The 24392-nt window shown below is 46.6% G+C and overlaps 1 protein-coding gene across 5 annotated transcripts in view; it reads left to right on the forward strand.

Moving 5' to 3' along the window:
• The window catches only part of FOXN3 (forkhead box N3), a 417639-nt gene that overhangs the window by 274190 nt on the left and 119057 nt on the right, over positions 1-24392 (forward strand). For all 5 annotated transcript variants that reach the window (XM_070415047.1, XM_070415036.1, XM_070415062.1 and 2 more), the window contains one exon: positions 22352-22416. In XM_070415047.1, coding sequence (XP_070271148.1) covers positions 22352-22416 — 65 coding nt within the window. The remainder of the gene's footprint in view (positions 1-22351; positions 22417-24392) is intronic.

Below are 24392 nucleotides of genomic sequence, written 5' to 3' on the forward strand. Positions count from 1 at the left end.
CTTACATCCTCTAGGAAACTAATCCAAGCTGATTCACATGGTGGCAGAAGGTTTCCAGCAGCAAGAGAAAACAAGCCTCATTGTGCAAGCCCTTTTCCAGTTTCTGCTTGTGTCATATTTCCTAATGTCCCGTTGGCCCCAGCAAACGAGGAGGCCAAGCCAGAGTCATGGTTGGCAGGGCCCCACTGAGGGTGTGGATACAGGGGTGCAGGACTGTTGGAGGCTGTAAACTACAGTCGTCTTCGTCAAGGAGTTGATCTTGCCAGAAATGAAAGCAGCGGTGTTGCTGGCTCTCTCTGCCTTTCTCCTTCAGACAGTCGCCTGGGACGGGTACAGTCACGTGGATTAGACCCTCTGCTCCCCAGTCCACGTGGGCCTCCTTCGCTCTGCTTCTCTCTGTGACCAGCAACTCTACAAAGGCTTACACCATCTGGCTCACAGACTGATGGGCACTCCCCATCCCAGAGGACCCACCAGGAGCGTGTGGCTGGATCAGCACAAATCTGGTGTTAATGCTACAAAAGGAACTCCAAGCTGATAGCAGATACAGCCCATGCCGATAGTTCTGACAAAATGACATCTGAAATCCCCTGCAGTGTTCGCAGCCTGCCCTGACCTGGGCTGTGCCCTCCCTCCATTCTTGAGCATCTCTGGGGAAATACCAGCCGCGGTCTGTGCGCCTGGCAGTGCACGGACAGCACTGAGGACAGCAGAGCTATGGGGGAGAGCCTGGGGCCAGGAGAAGGAGAGACTTGGCTGGGACACTGGACGCACGGATTCTTCAGCTGCGTTTGCTGCTAGGTGACTGCTCTTGGGTGCATGGAGGGTGCGCTTGAGGGACTAGATGGCATCTGCTTTCATCTCAGTTCTAATCTGATTTTTTTAAAATAAATTTTTATTGATTTCCGAGAGGAAGGGAGAGATAGAAACATCAATGATGGGAATCATTGATCGGCTGCCACCTGCATGCCCCACACTGGGGATCGATCTCACAGCCTGGACATATGCCCTGACTGGGAATCAAACCATGACGTCCTGGTTCATAGTTTGACATTCAGTCACTGAGCGACGCTGGCCCGGCGACCCTGATTTTAAGATGTGTATCTTTTTAGGGTTATGCTGATGTGTTAGGGGTTGTATTAAGTAAATATAATTAAAATACTGCTTCGTGATGCACCCAGAGGCAAGAATCAAGGGAAGGATTTTGAGATCAGTGTTTTCATGTAGAGCTGGAATGAGGCGGGGAGGGATACGAAGGATGGATGTTCTTCAGGTTCTAGAATGAGACTGGGTCCTGGGACGAAAAACATAGTCACCTCTCTCCTGGTTTGGCTGAGCCAGCTGAGGCCTGCATAGGGCTGGTCAGGTATCAAAGAACATCTACCAAGGACATGAGGAGGCTTCTAACGCATGACTACTGGGTAGATGGCTTCTGCTGCAAACAGGGAAAAAGAATTCATTGGAGCAAGAGTGAATTTTCTGTTCTTTTAGTCTGAGATTGTGATGGTATCTCAGGCGGAACAAATTCAACTGTATTGACATTGCCCTCACTGGTGGGAACTGTGAAGGTTCTAGGTTGGCTAATTTTATCTTGGAATGTGAGATATGTCTTGAGTGACTGTGTGTGCACACGCACGCACATGTGCACACGTAGCCTAGTATGGAAACACAAGTGGAGCACCATACCAACCTGTGTCCTCACATCTGTCTTCCCACTTATGGTCTCAGCTGGGGAGCCAGGAACTGAGCTCACCCTGGCCAGCATTGTGTCTCCAAGGCTTTGCGTGTTGCCAGGCACCTATTAAGCACTTAAGCAACATTTTTTGAATAAACGAATCAAGAAAAGCTGGAAGGGGATTTTTTTAAAAGCATCTTTCCCTGGTAATTTTTACAGAATTAACCCTGGATGTTTTAATCAGTCCCAGAACAATGCCTGTTGATGTCTTTTCAGTGCTTTTGGTAGCAGTGAGATAAGAAATGAAAGGAAGCTGACAAAACAAGTGCCCAGTGTTAAATTCAGACACCATTAAAAACAAACACACGAGCTGCTGAAAACCCCAAAACCTTATTTAGATTACCAGCTTAATGTAGGAGGAAGCACACTATTTTTTTTTGCTGTGTATTTCTGTGTTTCTAGGATTAAAATAGCTTTATTGTATTTCCTGATTATTGAGTAAATACATAACGTATATAGAATGGGCAAAGAACAAGTCAATATAAAGAATTCCATAAAAATACCCTTATTTCCAGGCTGTTAACATTTATGAAAAATATTTTATATTGTGGTAAAATACCTATAATGTAGAATTTACTGTCTTAGCAGTTTTTAAGGTATAGAGTTCAGTGCCAGTAAGTCATTCACATTGTTGTACAATCAGTCCTCAGAACTTTTTCATCTTGCAAAATTGACACTGTAGACACATTCAACAGCACCTGTTTCATCCTCCCTCGGATCCTGACAACCTCCCTCTACTTTCTGTTTGTATGAATTGGACTCCTCTAGGTGCCTCATATAAGTAGAATCATATTGTGTGTGTGTGTGTGTGTGTGTGTGTGTGTGTGAGAGAGAGAGAGAGAGAGAATGCCTTCGAGTTTTGCCCATGTTGTAGCATGTGTCAGAGTTTTCTTCTAAATGATACACCATTATATATACCTATTATGTATCTACTAGAGGCCTGATTCACAACATTCGTGCACTGGAGGGCGAGGGGGGGTCTCCCTCAGCCCGGCCTGTGCCCTTTAGCAGTCTGGGAGCCCTCAGGGGATGTCTGACTGATGGCTTAGGCCCTCTCCCCATGCCTAAGCCGCAGTTGGACATCCTTAGTGCTGCCACGGAGGTGGGAGAGGCTCCTGCCACCACCTCTATGCTCGCCAGCAGTCAGCCCGGCTTGTGGCTGAGCGGCACTCCCCCTGTGGAAGTGCACTGACCACCAGGGGGCAGCTGCTGCATTGAGCATCTCACCCCTGGTGGTCAGTGCATGTCATAGCAACTGGTTGTTCTGCCATGCAGTCAATTTGCTTATTACCCTTTTATTATATAAGACTAGAGGCCCGGTGCACGAAATTCATGCGGGGTGGGGGGTTCCCTCCGCCCAGCCTGCACCCTCTCCAATTGGGGACCCGTTGGGGGATGTCCAACTGCCTGTTTAGGCCCGATCCTACAGTCGGACATCCCTCTTACAATCTGGGACCACTGGCTCCTAATTGCTCACCTGCCTGTCTGTCTGATCGCCCCTAACTGCCTCTGCCTGCCAGCCTGATCACCCCTAACTGCCCTCTCCTGCTGGCCTGGTTGCCCCAACTGCTCTCCCCTGCTGGCCAATTTGGTTCTGATTGGTCGGTTTCTATGCCAGTCAGCATCAAAAGCTCCACCTCCTGGGAAGCCATTGGCTCCCCACTGCACCCAGATTTGGTTCTGATTGGTTGGTTTCTATGCCAGTCAGTGTCGTAAGCTCCGCCCACCAGGCAGCCATTGGCTTCCTACAGTACCCACATTTGGTTCTGATTGGTTGGTTCCTATGCCAGTTAGCATCTCTGGGCCTGATCAGAGAGGTGGGGCTGAACAGCAGCCCCCATGGAGGCTGGGAGAGAAGGAAAAGCCTGGCTGCTGGCAAAGCTCAGAAAGGAAGAGGAAGAGAAAGAGAGAGGCAAGTACTGATCAACAGCTGCCACTGAGGCTGCGGATCAGACCCTGTCTCTCTCCCTGGGTCTCAGCCCCCTGGGCAGTCAGTGCTGGGTCAGCACGGCAACCCAGCGCTGACTGAAGGACTTCCGGATTGGTCAGCCTTTGGTTGTGATAGGTCGTTATAACCCTGGCCTTTTATATATTAGGATTATTCTTCTGTGAACCACCAACGTTGCTTCCACTTCTTGGCTCTTGTGAATAATGCTGCTGTAGATGTGGGTGTTGAACATCTTTGAACACGTCCTTTTACTCACACCATCATTATTTATAAACTAGAGGCCCGACGCATGAAGATTCGTGCAAGAATGGGCCTTCCTTCCCCTGGCTGCTGGCACCGCCTTCACTCCAGCCCGGAGCTGCCTTTCTGCCTTTGTTCCAGCCCACAGCTGCCTTTCCACCTTCCCATGCTGCCAGAGGCCCAGAGAGTCTGGGGCGGTGCGGACAGCCTATGTTGTCGCCATGGTGATGACACAAGCGTCCTGCCCTGGCCGCTCTGTGCCTGGGTATGCAAATTAACCTGCCATCTTTGTTGGGTTAATGTGCATACTCATGTCTGATTGGCTGGTGAGTGTAGCAAAGGTATGGTCAATTTGCATCTTTCTCTTTTATTGGTGTAGATGGCATCATACTCTGTCCTGCTTTGTAATGTGCATTTTCACTTAACACTCTGCCAGGTACACCTCCTCTTGTCAATTAATATTGACATCAGCACTCTTTCTTATTATGTTCCTAATGTATGTGCCCTTGAATGGATTTATCTGTTTGTGGTTGGACATTTAGGTTGTTTTTCATTTCTGGGTTTTGTAACTGGGCCACAATCAACATGCTGAGGCTCATACCTTTGTCCCCTTGCCTGGTAATAAAAACCATAATATTTGGGTCTTAGGTTGGATTCTGCAGAAGCTGAGCCTGAGCTAGGGATTTGGGTGTGAGTGATTTGTTGAGGGGGTGTTCTCAGGAGAAGAGGTGTGAGAGAGGCAGGATGGGGAAGAGGCTGAGCAGAGAGGTTCTGAAGTCTAGCCTTGGCCTTATTGGAGCAAATCACACTGGCAGGGTGGTCCCCTTGGGTCAAGGGGGCCTGTCAGCCTCCCAGGGACCTCAGTCAAGGGCAGTTTTGGAGAATGTGCTGGGTGTGAGCTGGCGGTGCAGCCTCTGGTACTGAGGCTGTGGGTGGGACATCATCACTAGTGATACTAACATCTGTGGTGCCTTCTCTCTGCCTGTAATGAAGCTTAGTACCTTAATGCAGTTAACAGTCTAGGTGCTCGTACATCTCCAGTTAACAGGCGAAGAACTGGCGTTGAAAGAAGGTAAGTAGCTTTCCTGGTGTTTCACAGCTCGTATGCAGTGGGTGAAGCTGGAAGGCAGACTCAGGCCGGCCCTGTGCTGGATCCCAGACTCTTTATCAGGAGACTTAGAACCTAATGATGAACTCCTAGAAGCAAAACAGCTGGGCCAAAGAGGTAGACATTTTAAATATACATATAGATCCAAGTGTCTCTTCTCACCCCTTGTGTGTGCTGTTTAATCTCCACATATTTTGGCATTTTCCACCCTCTGGAGAGTGAGTCCTATAGTGATGCTGAGGAATCATTTGGTTTAATACTGAAAGGGCAGCTGAAACCTCGCCTCACTCATTAAATAGATGAGAAGCCCACTAACCTCTGCCAAAGGTCGGTCACTGGCGGCCTCAACGTCCAAAAGGCCCACAGTCACAGAGTTACTTGACACATTTATGCCAATGGAAGTCAGGCTCACATTTGGGGGTAAGAGATCCTCTCTTTACCACTAGACTTGACCTTCAATGACTCACATGCTGGAATGGGCTGCCATTGTGCCTCCATGAGGCGAAAGCTTGCCTAAGAACGGAGCCAACCAAGAAAAGAGATGCCCGATAGATGGGGAGGTAGAAACTAATGACTTTGTTTGAGTCATGGAACAAGTTTTGCTTGTGTTAGACCTAATCTTGGGTGTTCTAGGTAGATAAAGCGAAACAAATTTTGTTCGTATCTTAGCCATTCTGAGTCTAATTTTCTTGAGATTGCAGATGTAGTGCTAACTGATAGACTGATAATTCAAATAAAGACTAATAAGCTCAAGGTTACCTCTCCTACTACCTTTAAGTATTACAGACAGGGCTGGAAAGAGAAGTGGTGACTTCACTCACTTGAACATCATATTCACCACTATTAGCTGCTAATTAAAAAGTTTTTGCCTATTCTTTTTGGGGGCTAGACATTACAAGAAAATTACAGACCAGTATTACTTATCAGCATAGATGCAAAAATCCTCAACAAAAGATTAGCACACCGAATCTAACAAATGTATAAAAAACAATAATACACGGTGACCAAGTGGAAATTATCCCAGGTATGCAAGGCTGTTTTAACATTTGAAAATCAATGTGGTACATCTCATCAACAGGCTTAAGGAAAACAGTGTATGTGTACGTACACACACACACACACACACCTAGACTATCATAAGAAATACGAAGTTTCTGTAGCAATCAGGGAAACCCCATCCTCATGCGTGGGACCCCAGTGTGGCAGGCTTTAAGGGTACTGGTGCCTGGAACAGAGAGTACCCCAGGCTCTGATGAGCTCTCAGGGGTTTCAGGTACCGGCTCCTCAGTCCTCTACTGTTGGCGCCTCTGAATCCCTCTCTGCAAGCCAGGCTCCGCTGCCCCCCCCCACCACCACCACCCAGCTGCCCTTGAAGTCCGCTTAGGCCCCAGTGACCACCTGCTTCCATGACCACTTCCTTGCGGTTTGTTTGTATAATTCGTCTTGAGGACTCTGAAGGGCTCCGCTCCTCACTTTAGCAAGACCAAGTAGTCCCTGCGCCCAGTGACTTGTGGTCCACTCTTGTTCACTGTTCTGCTCTGGCCCATTCAGTGGTGGCCACTGGTGTGGGCTCGTGTGGTGTGAAGCGTGACCACTGCGCCTCAGCGTGCTGTGGGGGCACTTTTCTGAGGAGCCTGTGGACCAGCAGACCAGCCGGTCATCAGGTATTGAGTTCATCAGGTGTCCTGGATCACCAGGTACTGCTTTTCCCACTTCAGCCTGAAATGCTCGGGTCATTTCCAGAGAAGACTGTGGGCCTACGGGGGAGAACGATATAGGACAACAGGAGGTAGTTCCAGAAGATTTCAGGTCCTTTTCGGAGAGGTAATTCTAGCCAGCATGTTCCAGGCGATAAATACATTTATTAAAAATTGTAATGTCAATTACTCTTACTGCTCTTCTTCCAAAATTGCCACAGTCCTAAATACTGAAGAAACTCGAAGATCTGTTCTCTGTCTTGTGGCAGGTGCAGAGTGTCTAAAAGTTACTAGTACTTGTAGCTGCCACACTTGAGGTCTGATGAATGGAGATGGCGTTAGGGCTCATTGTAAGTGGTCCTGGAAGGCTTGAAAAATGGCACTTGTCAGTGGAGCCGGGAAGGGTGGTGAGGACCATGGTTATGCCAAAAAGGTGGGCTGTGAAACAATGCAAACGTGTCTCCAAGGCATAAGCAGACGGGCAGGCTGCCAGGGAGCTTCAAGGAAGTACCCAGGCTTGGTAAATGGAGAACCAACCCTGGGGAAAGGGGAGCAAAGACAGAGACGCTAGGCTGGTGCAGCCTTCAGTGAGAGCACGTCCAGATGTTCCTCTGGATCTGCCCTTTCGTAAGAAAGTTCCTGGATGGGCAGCATGTCTGGTGGGTGGGCTTATTTACACACACAATGTCATTGATTCCATGTTGCTATCGGACCTAAAAACAAAACTCATGTTTGCTTTTAATAATAAAGTTACTTCCGCTTAGAAAATGGTGCAGATTTCGGAGTTGTCAGATAGGTTTCTCAGATTGTTCTGCTAATGACAGGATAGAGGAGAAACAATCTAAGAGAAACATTTCCAGGAGAGAGAGAGAGAGAGAGAACGAGAGTGTGCGGGGGTGGGGGTGGGGGGGGATTGTTTAGCTGAAATCCGGAAGATTCCAAGTACTGATTATTAAATTGAATACCAATTAAATTAGCATCCCATGGGGACTGTTTTCTGGAAATTTTGCTAGTGCGTTCGCCAAACAGCCCAGACTCAAGGCCATTTGGTGGGAAATGGCTCCTTTTGTTTTGGCCATGTTTAAAGTTAATCCCAAATCGATTGCTTTTTCAAGAACCAAAACATCACTGGTCATTATTCCACTCCAGAGATCTGTAGACTTTTGTTGTAAAGGGCCAACACCTATATATATATATATAAAGCTAAGTGACCAACTGTCCAGCTGGCCAATACTACCTGAACCCATTTTCGGACATGGTCAGTTATATGTTGCTTTTGAGTTCTAAGAGTGTGTGACATTAAAGTTAAAGTTGTTAATACTTCATCACAAGGGAAATTAGTCAAGCACTCTGAATGTGTTTTTACTCTTAATGTGGTATACAGGGAGATATTAGAATAAGTTTAATCAATTTATCAGTTATTGTTTTTATCAGTATTGTTTTTATATCATGTTTTTGTTTTTATATCATGCTTTTGTTTTTATATCGTTTTTCATATGTCTTTATTGTTATATCATGTTACTTATTAATCAATTTATATATTATTTTCATATACCTTTTACTGATTTTCTTTCATCTCTGACACTTCTATTATAGAGAAATGGAGAATAGTGATATTAAAATATTTCTTCTAATTAGTTTCCTTTCAATGTGCACGAATCTGTGCACCGGGCCACTAGTACTAAATATTTAGCATGAAATAGACATATCCATAAACAAAGGAGCATTTTTGGATCCTAATAAGATTGTATTTATGTACCCTGGGATTGGATTTTCTATAATTTTCACATGTCATGAAATATTCTCTTTCTTTTGACTTTTTTTTTTATTTCAACCATTTAAAAATGTAAAAGTTCTTATCTCTGACTGGGTTAGTATAGTTTGGCCAGGTTCTTACTCTACCTTTATAGTTAGTGTCTTTTGGGAGAGCATATTCCTACCTTTGCATATGAAAAGGGGCCAAACTGTGTGTGGGAGGGGTTTGTGTGTGTGTGTGTGTGTGTGTGTGTGTGTGTGTGTGTGTGTGTTCCTGTTGTCCCCTGCTCCTTCAGCCTCCCATCTGAGCCTCAGACTTTTAGAACTTCGAGTGCTCAGGACTGTCACCACCAGCACCTGGTAGCAGGGAGGTCAGGCTCATGGGTGCTGGAAAAATTCTGGACTCATTCTCCACCCAGTGGATTCTGAGTGACTCTTGAAATAGAGGCAACAGGGAATGCAGACAAGGTAGAAGCTTGAGAGTCTAGCACAGGGGTGGGCAAACTTTTTGACTCGAGGGCCACAATGGGTTCTTAAACTGGACCGGAGGGCCGGAACAAAAGCATGGATGGAGTGTTTGTGTGAACTAATATAAATTCAAAGTAAACATCATTACATAAAAGGGTACGGTCTTTTTTTTTTTTTTTTCAGTTTTAGTCATTTCAAACGGGCCGAATCCGGCCCGTGGGTCGTAGTTTGCCCACGGCTAGCAGTTGAGCTTTTCTGTAAGAGTTGTGAAAATGGTTGCAATGGTCTCAGGATTTCTTTGCAAATATCTAACTTTTAAAAGGCTCAGGCATCTCTGGTGCTCCTTTTCATCCTTAGTCCAGAGAAGTAGGCAAAAGACATACTTCTACAAAATGTAAGTGCATGGTTTTGTTTGGTACACGATTTAGGGAATGACAAAAGTTACACAAACATCCAGTATTCCTCAAATGATCTGCATAATGTGTGACGATGAAACGACAGCAGGTAACGCTATGTATTCAGCTAAATTGGTTGAATAGGAGTCATTCTTATTAGGATGCCCTCCCCAAATCCTTAATAAATATGAAGCTTTAAGTATTTGTCCCGTTTTGTAATTGGTCTAGATTTAGCGGTGGCTCTTCCTGATTTGGGAGGAAGCATGCTTGACTGTTGCCAGGCAACGGCTAATCACGGCATTAGCTGCCAGCAAGCCCTTGGCAGTAACTGTAAATTCTTTTGTCTTGTTAACAAAAAAATGAGTGTTAAAGATGTCGCAGTATATAAAATCTGTTCTGTTGTTCAAATAGATATAACTTAGGCGGTACATTCCTGCACTAATATGACCTCGCTGTGCCGCTAGGACTTACAGGGGCTGTAGAGAGCCCGTGCGTTCCTGTGCGTGAGTCACATGCCGTCTGTTCGCGGCAGCGCAGCCCATGGAACGGGACGGTGATGTCATTGAGGCACTGTTTTTCTCAAGGTCTGCAAAAAAGAAACAGAGGGTTTTGAGTTGCAGGTTGCGGACCTTTCTCAGAACTGTCCGGAGCTGGGGCCACCGAAGCACCATCCTGACCTCAGTGTCCGTCTCTCTGAGGCCGAGGGCTCCCAGGCCATGTGACGCGTCCCCATGCGGCCACAGCACCTCCTGGCTCTCTCCACCTCCTGCTCAGCCAGGCTCCATGCAAGTTTTCTAGGACAGAACCTCATAAAACTCATTCTCACCTCGTCAGCAAACGTGGTGTGAGTCATCCTTTGGACACACAGAGTTAAGAAAGAAGAAAAAACACTGTTTATTTGGTTGACTTTTTTTTTTTTAATGAAACTACACTGTATCCCAGACCGGAGCCCAGACCGTTGTCAGCTCTCTCCCTCCTGGTTGCATGTTTCTGAAGGGCGTTGTTGATCGGGAAGGGGTCAAACACTCCATCAGGCACTGGGGCATACATTTTGTCACTGAAACCTCATCCCTTGTGCACAAGACAGACACGGCGGGTCCCTTGGGCCAGAAGGAGCTGGGATGAAAGTCGCAGTTTCCTGTGTCTTCCAAGCCCCATGCTCTGCAATTTTAGTGGATTAGGTCTGGGTTTCAGAAGACACCCCGAGGGTTCCATCTGCCCAGTGAACCGATAGAAGGCACCAAGGGAGTGGCCAAGATGCTGAATATATTTCATTCTTCATTTCCTTGATTTCTAAAAACAGCTCTAGATAGTTTTGAACAAGTTAAAAAACAGTACTCCATGTTGCTAAATCCCCTTTTCTATATTACCATGTTGTTTGCCACCTCCCTTGCCCCTAACTCGCAGAGTGGGAAGTCTTACACCACAAGAGAGGCCCCCCTCCCCCTCCTCTCTCTCTCTCTCCCTCTCTCTCTCTCTCTCTCTCTCTCTCTCTCTCTCTCTCTCTCTCTCCCCTTCCCCACAGTTGTGCTCACTGTCACTTTCCCCTTTGGGTTTTCCCTGCCAGGCTCACTGTTCTTCCCTGGGCTCCCGCTCAGCAGCAAGCATTGTCACCAGAGGCAGCAAACCCGTTTCTGTCCCTTTCAGCGCCTTTCTTTAAAACGACGAGCCGAGCTCCTTCGGCATCATGTAAACACGCTGGAGTGTGTTAACAGCTGCCTCTCTCTTAAAGTTGAACAGGCTCGGCACTGAAAGGGGAACCGCTTTCAGGTTCTGCTCAAGTTTGCATGTGACAGCATCAAAGCTATTTTTAGTGGAGTGATCACCGGCGAGAAGCTGAAAACGGCCGCTTTCAACTATAAACAGTGGAAAGAAAGGATCATTTATGCACGGCTGCCGCTCTCGAGTCCATTTATGTGGGAGACAAAGGGGCGTGTAAATCTCTTCTTCAAAGTTACGCAGGCATCTCGTGCCCGCTCAGAGCCCGGCACCTCTCAGGGAAGAGCAATGCTAATTTAGCGCTTGGCTGCCCGCTCGGGTTCCACTTGATGCGCTGATAATAGCGAGTGATAGGACTGCCCTTTGGGTGTCCATTGTGAAAAGAAGGGAATGTTTAGATGCACAGAAGCATCCAGGAAACTTCTCTTTCCCGTAGATCACAGAACTCCAGAGACAACAGGACATGAGAGGTGGGTTATATAAACTTCCTGGTGCAGTGGGAGGGGCTGAGTCACTGCTAGTGCAGGACCCCCGGGACTTCACTTTCAGAAGGGGTGTTCTTAGCTGCAAAGTGAGGATCCCGATAGGGCTCTTTATAAGGCCAGTGTTGTTTTCTGTGGATATTTATTGGCCACCTACTCTGTGCCAGCCACTGTTAGGACTAAACTGTGGTCCCCTGAGAGCTCACAGTCTAGCCACACAATCAGTGTGTCCCATGTCATCACGTACAGAGTGATGCATATAAAGGCCACAGCCTAGGAAAGGCTGGATCTGCTCCGGGCACTGAGGGGGATGGGAAGAAAGAGCAGGCTTGTAAAAAATGCTTGAGTTTGCAAAGGGAAGAGAGGGAGGGAGGGTTCCCACTGGGGCAGCCCAGCCAGTGAAGACAGAGGTAAGAGGCTGTGTCTAGGGGCCCATGAACAACCTGGGATGGCCAGACAAGGCTAGGGGTGGCCGGGGATGAAGCTGGAGCCAGGTGAGCTGTTGCTTAGAGCGAAGGAACTTGGAAATGGCACAGGCCCCAGGGAGCCAGGGGGTGGTTTTGAACAAAGATCACAGAGGAGCTCGGGAAAGGCGGTGCATAGCCACATACGAAATGGTTGATGTTTAATGCAAGCGTTGTAAGCAAAGCCCTAAACCTCAGTCTCCCCTGGAAAGCCCAAGGCCTGAACGGCAGTCCCAGCCCTGGATGGTACAGAGCTGCTGTGTTGGGCGTTGCCTTTGGGGAGGGGGCGGGTGGACGGGGCAGAGCCAGCGTGCTGGGAAGACCTTCTCAAGAAGCCCCATTGAGTGCTGGGCTCTGCAGGCGAGTGGGAGGGGGACTGTGTCCTTTAGGAGGTCTTAGCTGGCCAGCCCTGCCCCGGAGGGTGTGAGCCCCTCCATGAGTGAAATAGCCAGGCACCAGGAGGCACCTCTGTCTGTGGGAGTCAGGTTCCCCCAGAGGTTTCAGGAAGCTAAGGTTTTCCTGGATAGGCTTAAAGCTTCAATTATGTGGTAAATCTTCTATGCCCTAGAAATTCACAGAAGAGGGACGTGCAGAACGGAACGAAACAGAACAAAAAGCCTCACACACAGGTACCCTGACTGTTTATACCCGGGAAGAGTGTTCTAAAAAGTCTCTTCTAGTACCAAATAATTTTTGTGCACCTCATGTCAAAAATTACTGCCCAGAAGTAATGTTACTTGATTGCTCTGATGTTTCTCTTTGAATTTAATCCTGTCCAGGAAGTTTAGCAACATTATTTGCTTTGTTTTCCTTTCAGGAAAGGAGTGACTGTTTCTGTAAGTTTTCTAGAACAATCCAGTGGCTGTAAGGTTTAGGTGTGTTACAGTTAACCATTTTACTGCACACTTGGATTTCCCAACCATTCCCTCCTCGCTTTTCCTGAGCAGGCTCGGGGTACATACCGGGCAGTTTGGGGTTAGGAGCAAGTCACAGGCAGGCAGTGATTGTTGGTACAGATGATGCGGGGAGGTGGCGGGGAGAGGAAGGGGTGGAGGGAGCATCTTTGGGGATAGGGCCAGCTCTTTATGCTCAGTCAGAAGTATCAGGATAATGTAGGTGCTGGTGCCAGTCACAATATTTGTTGCCTTGGCAGACATAAGAGATTACTTTTTGGAAATGGAAAATTTGCTTTTTTGTCACTTCAAAACCAACCATAAATAGATCCAGTAAATCATAGGAAACATGTCTCACAAAAAAAAAAATAAACTTTTGACCTTGGCTGGGAGGCACACGTGGTTGGAGCATCATCCCCTACACTAGTCAGAGCACATACCTAGGTTTTGGATTTGATCTTGGTCGGGATGTGTGCGGAGGCAACCAATCAAGTTTCTCTCTTATATTGTTGTCTGTGTCTCGTGCTCTCTCTCTCTCCCTCCTTCTCCCTTCCTTTCTCTCTAAAATCAATAAAACATATCCCGAGTGAGGATTAAAAACAAACAACTTCTGTGCTGTTACATACAACTTGAGCCTAGATTTGCTGCCCTTGATGTAAAGTTTAGACAGAGGTGTCCAGCTCTAAAGTGTCAGCTTTTCAGAATCGGCATTTATTTCCCTCATCGTAGTGCTGGGGTGTGGGATGGGATGCATCACCCAGGGAATTCGCAGTTTCCCCACCAATAGGGGATTTTAGCTTACAGGAAGTACCAGGAAACCGACTTGTCAAAACTTGGACTACATGTTTGCATCTCCTGATCTCTGCCGGCCTGAAGGATCAAGGTCCTACGTAGAAACCTTTGTCTGCATTGCTGAGGTTTTTCTCTGAAAGTCCTATTAGTTCAGTGAAATCGAGGAGGTGACGGTTTTTGCATTGTCTGTATCAGGTGGTGTGTGGTTGTTTGTCACAGCCTCAAAACGATGTTCCTTCCATCTTGGGATACGTGGTGTGCATGTTGGCGGCCCTCCCTGCCTCTTGGTGATGGGGGATGGCCCCAGGATTTATGAAACCTGCCATTGAGATCAGGTGAAATGATAGTTTCACTCCAGAGGTGTCGATTTTTATATATATATATATATATATATATATATATTGATTTCAGAGAGGAAGGGGAGAGAGAATATCAGCTGCCTCCTGCAAGCCCCCTACTGAGGATCATGCCCTTAACCCTGAGCATGTGCCCTGACTGGGAATCCAACCTTGACCTCCTGGATGATGCTCAACCAACTGAGCCACATGGGCCAGGCTATCTCTAAGTTCTTGATTTCAGTTCTTTTGGGTATACACCCAGAATAGGAACCACTGGATCATATGGTAACCCTATGTGTAATTTTTTGAGGAAGCACCCTACTGTTTTCCATAGCGATGGCACTCTTTTAAGGGGATGTCTCAGTTGCTTAACTCCTCATATATGTGTCTTTCCTCTGTGAGCTTTACAAGCACAATCCTCCCTTCTGCTGCAATTATGTCTTTTGAACCAGACCCTGTGGCCTTGAGGAGGCTGATGGCCACACTTGCATAGTCAGTGTAGATTCCGGCTTTCTCCTGCTCTCTCCCAGCCATCATTCTGTTTTATGATATTTTGGGAAAGTTCACTCAATCCCCTTGGCCCCTGGGCAGATGTCCTCTGGGAAGTCCCAGGCTGCTCGGGAGAGTCCCCTAGAACCAGATTGGCCCTGGACGCGTGGCTCCTGGAACAGCTGCTCAGCTTTCCTCCATTCCACCATTTTAATTGTGATTAGTAGGTTCATTTGCATCTAAAAGGAGCCGTTTTCTTATCAGCACCATTGAGTTGGGAACCAGTGTGCTCCATTTATATAGAGTGGCCCATTTTAATCGGGGCCCATTAGGCAGTAAAAGTAAATGTGGGTGTTTTACAAATGCAAATATATCATGCAAATAATGTACTTTATGCTGAATGATGCCTTGGTTTTCATATGTAAAATTAGAAACTGTAGCACAAAGATAATGATAAACACCTTTGCATCTGTTCTTAAGATGTAGCGTGAGCTGGATGCATCTAAAATTGTAGCAGAGGCTTCCAGCAGGATTTTTTCAGCACACCCAAACATGCATCCCATACTATCAAAGATATACATGTACTTATCTAGTTATTTATATATTCCTAAGTAATCAAGAAATCACAGAAGAGAGTAATCCAAATTACCTAAGCTCTTACTTACCATCAATGATGAGATTTATAATTTTGTTTCCTTTTTTAAAGATTTTCCAGTTTTTATCTGAGCAGATGATAGTGAAGAAGAAATGTTACTCTGTAGCCTAGTTCCATTCTAAGAGATGTATGTCTGTAAGATATATTTTTTTAATCCTTAGTGTTTGAAAAAATTCTGTCTTATGATACGCAGATAGCTATTTTATAAAATCATGTAGTAGAATAATGTCAGCCCTCTTCTGTGTGCTGTGAACTCTCAGCCAAGTTCAGAGCGGGGGGGGGGGGGGGGGGGGATGTAGGGGGTGACCGCCATGTGGTAGGGTCAGGATGCAGCCAGGTACCTTCCGGGGTCTGGAGACAAGGTCAACCAGAGACACAAAATTCGGGAAGCTAGGTTTTCCCTGGGCCCACGAACTCTTCTAGGAAAGGAATATTGAGTAGAAAAGAAGAGAGGCTAATGCCTCTCATTGTGGAGTCAAGGCCGGACAAAGAGCCAGCAGAATGTTTAGAACAGAGAGAGGGAGTGGGAGAACCAGGCTAGAATGGTATTTTGAGGCTAAAATTTGAAAGGATTTTAAAGAGATAATGTCAGAAGTTACAGAGACTTTATGTAATCGGAAAATAAAAGCATGTGGGAGGGCGTGGAGCGGGGGGAGGGGACCATAGGGCTGTTGCAGGCGGCAGGAATGACCCCAGGTGTCTAACCGGTGGGCCAGACCAAACCTCAGTACTTGGGTTCTGGCCAGGAAAGAACTCAGAGCCCAGACCCAAACTGTAAGAGAACATGTATTGGGTATTCTAGGAATTCCTAGGAGAAATGGGCTTAGGCAACAACTATGGAGGCAAAGGAAGGGCCTTGGAGCTTGGGAGTGAGGAAGCCAATGGTTATCTGCCAGGGGGATGGGGTGAGGGGAGCCCACTGGGTCCTCCATCCTAAGGCTTTAAGGGCGGAGAGTTTAGGGTTTGTCCCCAGGGAAAGAGCTTAATAGAATATTCAGTAGCCTTCCAGGTGTGTCCTTTCAGGGTTGTGGTCTCAGGCTGGGGGTCATTATCCATGCAGCTGGTCCTGACGTCAGCCGTGGCTGGGTTTGTTGCTTACCTGGGCCTGGAGCTGAAATAAACTGAGGCCTAGTTGTTGTCTCTAGGGAGGAAAGGTCAGGGGTCCAAACCTCAGGACCAGCGACACACTAGGGGAGGATGGTCACCCTGGGGATGAGGTCCCCCCTACAACGGATTGTCCATTGCTGGGCACCTGGGGCTTTCCATCCTGGTGACCTTCTGTACCTGCCCATCGTCCCTGCTCTGCTCATGTCTGTCTAACTGCCTCCAACAGCACCATCCACACATCCGGGTTTATACTTCAGAAGTTTTATAAAATGTCCCTGAGAATCCTGAACTCTCCGCTTCTGAACTCTTTAGTGATGCTTCTCAAATTATGATATTTTGTGAAACTGGAGACCATCTCACACATGTCTCTCTGTCAGACTGCGCTGATTTCTAAATTCCAAACTTCTAGGACTCTCGTCCTGCCCCCCGAGGAGGCTGGGTCAGTGTGTGGTGGCATAGGTCATGTTTGTTTTCCTCTTATTTCCTGGTGATTAATCCACAGTTAAAATTAGAGCAATAGAATTCCAAATATTTTCTTAGGAATTCCCCCTTCGTTACAACCACTTTGGGGAAACACCGTCTGGTGGTAGACGTCTCACTATCTAAAGGGATTGCCTTCGCACAGTTTTCAGTGTACATGACAGGAATCTGCTCAGTTGCCTGAAGCAGAGCGAGCAAGCTCTGGCCTCTGTACGTACCAGAACAGTGCAGGCTGGTCTCGCTGTTTCCCCTTCCCCAGTTAGGTTGGGCTTTCTGCGTTGTAGTGTGTGTGCTCTGGACCATTCTAGCAGCGATGCTGACTGCAGGGGCCATTCAGAACTATGGCACAGAAGTTGGTCTTTCAGTGCCCCGAACTCTTTAGACTTTGATTCACTTTTTCAGAATCTGTCTTGTATTAATTCTTTTTCTTATTTTATATCTTAAAAGTGTTTAGCCCAGCCGGTGTGGCTCAGTGGTTGAGCGGCAACCTATGAACCAGGATGTCAAGGTTTGATTCCCCGTCCGGGCACTTCATCCTCAGTACAAGGTGTATTCATTGATTTTTTTTTTCTCTCTCTCTCTCCCCCTCTCCCTTCCTCTCTCTGAAATCAATATAAAGAAATATTTTGCACATGCACATAGCTGTGCAGCCAGTTCCTTGCAAAACTGAAGCTTTGAACCCACTAAACAATGACTTCCCCGCTCCCTCCGGCCTCTGGAAACCACCATTTTACTTTCTATCTGTGAACCTGACTCCTCCAGGGACCTCATAGAAATAGAACCATATATATGTAGGATTCGTTCTTGGCTTATTTTACTTAGCGCAGTGTCCTTGAGGTTCATCATGTTGTATCCTGTTCTTTCTTTTAGATACACCTATTCACATTTGGCAGCTTAGAAAAAAAGTACTTTTCTTAATTTGCTTTTTTTTTTTTGAAAAAAATTTTTTTATTGATTTCAGAGAGGAAGGAAGAGGGAGAGAGAGAGAGATAGAAACGTCAATGAAGAAAGAATCATTGGCCGGCTGCCTCCTGGCACACCCCCTACTGGGGATTGAGCCCACAACCCACACATGTGCCTTTGACCGGAATCAAACCCAGGACCCTTTAGTCTGCAGGCCGATGCTCTATCCACTGAGCCAAACTGGCTAGGGCCTTAATTTGCTTTTCATTAGACTTAGAGAAACTCCAGGCTGGTGAGTGTACAGGTGTGGGTGGTGCCAGAGCCTCCCAGGGTCTTGGTTACAGTCCAGCCGATTCTCACAGTGGTGAAGGTCACGGGTGTAGAGAAAACACATGACAGATCCCATCATTATGCCAAGAGCCACCTTAGGGGTCCATGACCCGTTGAGTCACGGTGTCCCGTTGGGAGTTCGAAGCCATGCAGCCGAGAGTGTGCAGCCCCGGGAGCGACGGTGGACTGTGAGTCTCAGGCAGACACTGGGTGTGCTGTTCAGGACGATACCACTCCTCTCTTGGGATTTGCTGGCTCAGCTCTGGTCTTAGTGATCCGCTGGATCAATGTTCTCAAATGCCAGTTCACAACTGCCTTTCTGGTCCCGTTGGTTGGCTTCCTTTGTCACAAAGCAGGTTTGGCTTATAGTTGCTGAAGTTCATGGAATTTTGTTAGCACCTCATTGAAATGAGACATTTGTGGCCCCGTGTTGTATTGTTTCTGCTAATAGGAGCCCAGTGCCATGTTTCACATATGGTTAGCCTGATTGCTTTTTCTAGCGTGGGATTTTGCCTCAGAGAGATTTTTTTTAAATGTTTTTATTGATTTCAGAGAGGGAGAGAGAGAGGAAGAGAGAGAGAAAGAGAAACATCAATGATTCAGTGATGGTAGAGAATCATTGATCCACTCACTGCCTCCTGCATGCTCCCTACTGAGGGAGCATGTGCCTTGACTGGGAATCGCACCCTGACCTCCTGGTTCGTGGGTCGATGCTCAACCACTGGACCACACTGGCTGGGCAGCCTGGGAGAGAGTCTTGGTGAAATTCCATCCACAGCCTTCTTCCATGCAGAACGATAGCTAGGAGTTCAGTGCGGGGAGACTGGAAGAGGAAAGCCGGAGGTGAGGAATGAAGTCTGCCCGTTGATGTGTTTGTGTCGGAACAGTGGGCTGGCCCCGCAAGCCCTGGTGTGGTCTTGGGCTGCTCACTAGATGACTTGGGTGATTCCCTTCTCCCCTCAGGGCCTCTATCTCCTTGTCCATAGAAGGAGGAAGGTGAGTCCTGCCTGCCTACCCTCCCACAGGATTGGAGGGTTCCCTGGAAAAGTGTTGGTGGCTTACTCTGTAAACAGTAATTTGCTGTCCCAGCTTCAAGTAACATGAGCACCATTGTGTGGTAATGAAAACCCACTTTGGTAGATTGAAGAGATCCTGGAGAAGTCCTGGCAGGGACCATATACAAGTCACCAGCACCTAGCGCTGAGTGGAGAGTCCCCCACCCGCCTCTCTTGCTTTGCCAAATGAATGGGTGGTTTCCAGGGTGACTCAGGTTCTCCCACAAAGACCTTGACCACAGCGCCTTCTCTGAATTACTGGGCTTGACACACACTTTTAAGTAATTTCATATAATGTTTTTAAGCTCACTTTGAGCTTTAAAGTCCAGTGAACTGGAAACAACTCCACATCAAGGGAAAAAATCAGTTTGCAGCTTCTCCAACCTGCAGCCACAAGGACTGTAACCATTGACCTTTCTATGGGCATTTCCTGTCCCTTTAGATAGAATCCTAGGAGGTTGGAGCTAGGTAAGTATGGCAGTAAAACTCCTGGAGGCCATAAAAGGTGCCTTTTAATCCCCCTCCCTCACTTCCTGTGTCCTTCTTAACATCCAGCACAGTTCTCAGTAAGCACTTAATACATCCTTGAATGTGCTAATAGTTAGAAGATGTCATTTTGAGGGACCATCCAAAAAAAAAAAGAATGTAGAATATGGGGCCAGTGAGCTCAAAAGCTTTGTAATGAGTGTGACGTGAACCAGTTTACCTTGAGCGAGGAAGACCACAGGTGAATTAATCAGTCCCAATGGGGGGCCAGGCCAGATCAGGTGGGTGGCCAGTCAAATCTCTCTCCATTACTCGGCTACAGATTACACAGACCACACAGCAGGGCAGCGGGAACAGTGATTGGAGACTTAGCTATGTTAAAAGGATGTTGTAGAAACCTTTAAGTAGATTTCTATGGCATAGAGAATTTTCCTTATCTAAACCACTGGATTTACCCGCCCTTGCTTCCCCATTTACCCCATCGCTGGCATCTACTCGGTTCTCAGCCAAATCCAGGTCAGGATAAAGAGGAGATTTGGGTGGCAGTAAGCTAGATATTCAGGCTCCTGCAGTAATACTCAATTATTGAATTCTCTTGAAGCACCAACTCCTCTATAATGAAGTCCTCGGTTTTTAAATATCTTTAGAAATCAGGTGATTGAGTATTGGCAACAGCCAACTTGCTGCTTCCTGCTTTCGTATGGTGAAATCCCAGGAGCTGGCTGGGGTTGTTAAAAGATAATCTTAAGCCTTTTAGTGCATATTATTCTTCATTCAACTTTGAGCTGCAAAGCCTCAGAACGGAATAGGCCAGAAATGAGACAGAAGAGAAATCAGCTTGCTGCCATCATCCCACAGCCCTGCGACCCCAGCCAGGTCTGCTGTTGCCCCGGGCAACTCCTGGCCACCATGGCCAGAGCTGGGAGGATCAGGGTTGCAGGAAAAGCCATCACGGATTTGGGTTATTCCCGTTCAGTCTGAGTACAGTGGATCCAAACACAGTAGAACAAAAAGGTTCATGTACATCTCGGGTTACAATGTGTTTTCTAGCACACTTGACATCATCTGCTGTTGAATAGTATTTTTGCGCTGTCGCTCTTTTATTCCTTCTACTTCCCAATTATGGAATGTGTCCATGGACCCGCGATACTGTTTGTACCTCTGGTAACGATGTGTCCATCAGCAGCACGTGTCCCTGGCATTTCTCCTTTTGTTGACAGTATTGCATTGCTAGGGACCCTGGACATCAGTGAGGCAGTCATCAGTCGTATAGCCCTTCAGATTTCTTATTCTCCCTGCGTGTGTCCATCTGCCCAATTTACACATGTGTTATTCGGACCAGCTTTTTATTTTTTTAATGTTGAAGGTGATTGATGATGCGTTAACCAGTATCGTTTGCCATGAACTATTTTTTTAAATATATTTTATTGATTTTTTACAGAGAAGAAGGGAGAGGGATAGAGAGTTAGAAACATTGATGAGAGAGATCGATCAGTTGCCTCCTGCACGCCCCCCATTGGGGATGTGCCCGCAACCAAGATACATGCCCCCGACCGGAATCGAACCTGGGACCCCTCAGTCTGCAGGCCGACGCTCTATCCACTGAGCCAAACCAGTTCAGCTGCCATGAACTATTTTGCTGAGAGTAGCTTATGCTGCCTCTTGGGCTGGATGTAGTAACTTTTTTTTTTTTTTTTTTTTTTTAACTAAGTGCTTTCTAACATTCACTGCTTGATTTAGAATAACCTGCTTTCCACTCCAAGGATATTTCATTCAGGCAGGCTCGGTTATAAAGTTTTTCACTGGGTATTTTAAAACAGTGAACATGCTTGTCTATAAATGCAGTAAAGTGTCTTTGTGATATATTGATCTTCCTTATTTTCTTGCCTCTCTTGTTACCAGACTGTGGGTGGTGACATTTGAAAAATGTATTATAGGGGATGGAGTGCAACATTTTAAGCCAAGAAATTGAAAACAGGATGCGAAACAAGAAGGTAGGGGAGGGAGAGAGTCGATCAAGGTCATGTCTGTATATTAAGGATTTGATGGTGGAAAAGCCAAGAGAGGCAGGTTTGCATTTATAAATAGGCAGGTGGCACCAGGAAGTGTTGGAAAACCCACCTGGTCTCAGGCAGGGATAGAAGTTCTTTGCCACATAAAATCATAAAACCAAGAACAAGTTAGCAAAAGTTATAAGCTATGGCGTTGAACTGTGTGAATTTGCCATTTTGTTTATCTGCAAGTAATTCCAATGCCCAGAAGGTAGCAGGGTCCAGATGGTAACCCCAATTCCACATGGACTGTTTCTGCACTGTGAAAGATGAAGCCCATTCATCATAAAACAAAAGTAATGGTTTTTAAAGTTGCATTTTCAGAGGTTATAAATCTGTTTATATAAAAGCCTAAGCAACCTTTAAGACCAAATGACTGGAACGACTAGTCGACCAGTTGCTGTGATGTGCAGTGACTTCCAGGGGGCAGACACTCAATGCAGGGGCTGCCCCCTGGTGCTCAGTGCACTCCCACAGCCAATCTCCTGCTGCCTCCCTCCTTCCTCCCAGCCCAGCCAACCTCCCGGGGTCCCTCCCCCTGGCCGGCTGCTCCCCTCCCTTCCCCCCATAGGCCTCGATCGCCAGCCAGGCCTAGGGACCCCACCCGTGCATGAATTCGTGTACCAGGCCTTTAGTAATACATAATTGGGGAAGCGTTTTGAGGCCATTTTGAGTGACATGTTCAGAGCATGGGTTGCTCAGAGTATAGGTGAGTGGGTGTAAATGAGCCCATCCTTACGCTGCTTTCTTTTCTGTTTCAGCACATCAGGTCCACCCATCTGGCCGGGCAGTACCTTCTTCAAGAGAAATGGAGCCCTTCTACAAGGTAGGTCTCTACAAGCACCCAGTCCCTTCCCCTTCCCCCTCCATCTCTTCTGGTGCCAACCAGCAGAGTTCTGTCCTATTGAGGAGTGGGCACTGGAGAAGTGTGACTGCTATGGGTCGGGTCTGTCATTTCTTCCTTCTCACATCTTCTGGTTGCTGTGAATTGCTAGCCTGAAACCAGGACTGCTCCTTTTGGTCTATTGTTACTGGTCCTATTCTAGACGTGCTTGGCTTGCTTTGGTGAACTTGGAATCACGCGGCAGTTAGGATGTGACAATAGCATCAACCAGGCTGGTAAAATCCAACCCCATTGCGTATTTTCAGTGCCCCGGATGTTTTGGGTGTCTCTTGGCAATTTGTTCACCGTGGAGGGCCACGTATTCCTGGCTGACCCCTAACATCCACATGTACCTGGATGGGTGACTGTGGTTAGTTCTGAGGCTCAGAGTTCAGACACCCCTTGTCCCTGCAAGCATCATTTGCAGGGGGACAGTCTTCCTGCTGACCAGCTCATGATCAGCTGCTGTGCCAAGTTGCCATGCAGTATGCTCAAGGAATTCAAACTTTCATCTCGACTTTTGCAATTAAATTTCTTTGGAAATAGCCAAAGTTAAAGAAGAATAAATGGTTTAAAATAGCAATAAGATGCATGCTAAATACTTCTAGAAAGTACTTTTGGGTGATTGCTGTTTTGGATACTGCTCTATAGATCAGCTGGAATTGGCTGGCTCCTTGGGCCACCAGCCTCTGTTGACTGGCCAGGTGTCAGAGTGGCACAACGGGCCCAAATCAGGTGGATTTGGTTGGACCAAGAGGTTTAGAACTGTACTGGGCTTAAGGTGAGGCATTCCAGTGCATTTTGGTTGGTTTAGACCTGTTTGGTTGGTTTAAGCCTCTTTTCCTTAAATGTACACACTGAGGACTGGCCATGTGGGTGAATATAAACGTGGCTAAGAAAAGTGACATAAAGTGACGTTTATCTTCAGGTTTCTGGAGTAGCTCAAACAGTTTTGAATGATGTCACATGTTTGTCGTTGTTTTATAGGCCATGCAATTGCATATTGTCATTCTAATAGCCTGTGAAATTGGGAACTTAAGAATGTCTTTGCATTTTTGCTTGGTACAGGGTGAAATTTAGGCAGGCAGGTTTGAGTAATGCTAATTTCAATGACCACCATAGACATCCTAATTAAGAATAAAGGGGAACTCTCTCCGCTTTCAGAAATTAATACATAATTTTTAAAAAATCTCCTCTGTTCCCCCTTTAGATGGTATATATGGAAATCGACCTTGATGAGCCTTTGGCTTTCTTCCAGGGAATTTCAAAGGGCTGTGTATCCTCCCTTTCCCTCTAGATCTATAGCAATGAATATCACTGGTGTTTGAATTATTTTCAGAAAAGGGGTTTAATTTACTTAGAGCATTTTCTTATAGGATTTTTATTCATTGAGTTTCACATTAGGTAAGATTTGCTCTAAGCACCTTATTTTGGGGTTGTTTCAGGCAAAAGCCTGAGGATAAACATTGATAAGGTTTCTGAAGTTGAGTGGTTTGGCTGAGAGTCTGTCTCGTGGGTGGGAGACCTTTCTTCTCGTCCTGACAGGGTTAACAATCCTGATTACTCGAGGCATTGAGAATGAAATTATGACGTACGTCAGATGCTCATTGAAGCCACATCCAATTCGGTGCAGCCCATTTATTTCTTTGTACATGTGAAAATCAGAAGGATCTTGGAGAGACTTTGGGAGTGTGGGCCGGGATTTGTCAGCTTTGTTTTTCTGTGCTATTTCTTCTTCATTTGCTAGCTCTGTCTACAGAGTTCTCCAGACACTTATTGTGACAAGGTTTTTCGAACTATCCTAATTAATATTTCTATGTTTCTTTGGTGGGTGGTACGGGCTCATCAAGAACTCGCTGAAGCCCACAAGCAAAAGTTTTGCAAAAAGGTAACGGTGTATGAAGAAGGGGGCTGCCCTG

The sequence above is a fragment of the Myotis yumanensis genome, unplaced genomic scaffold, assembly GCF_028538775.1.
Source record: "Myotis yumanensis isolate MYYU_CA2020_CCGP unplaced genomic scaffold, mMyoYum1.0.hap1 SCAF_1, whole genome shotgun sequence".
In the NCBI taxonomy this organism is placed as follows: Eukaryota; Metazoa; Chordata; class Mammalia; order Chiroptera; family Vespertilionidae; genus Myotis; species Myotis yumanensis.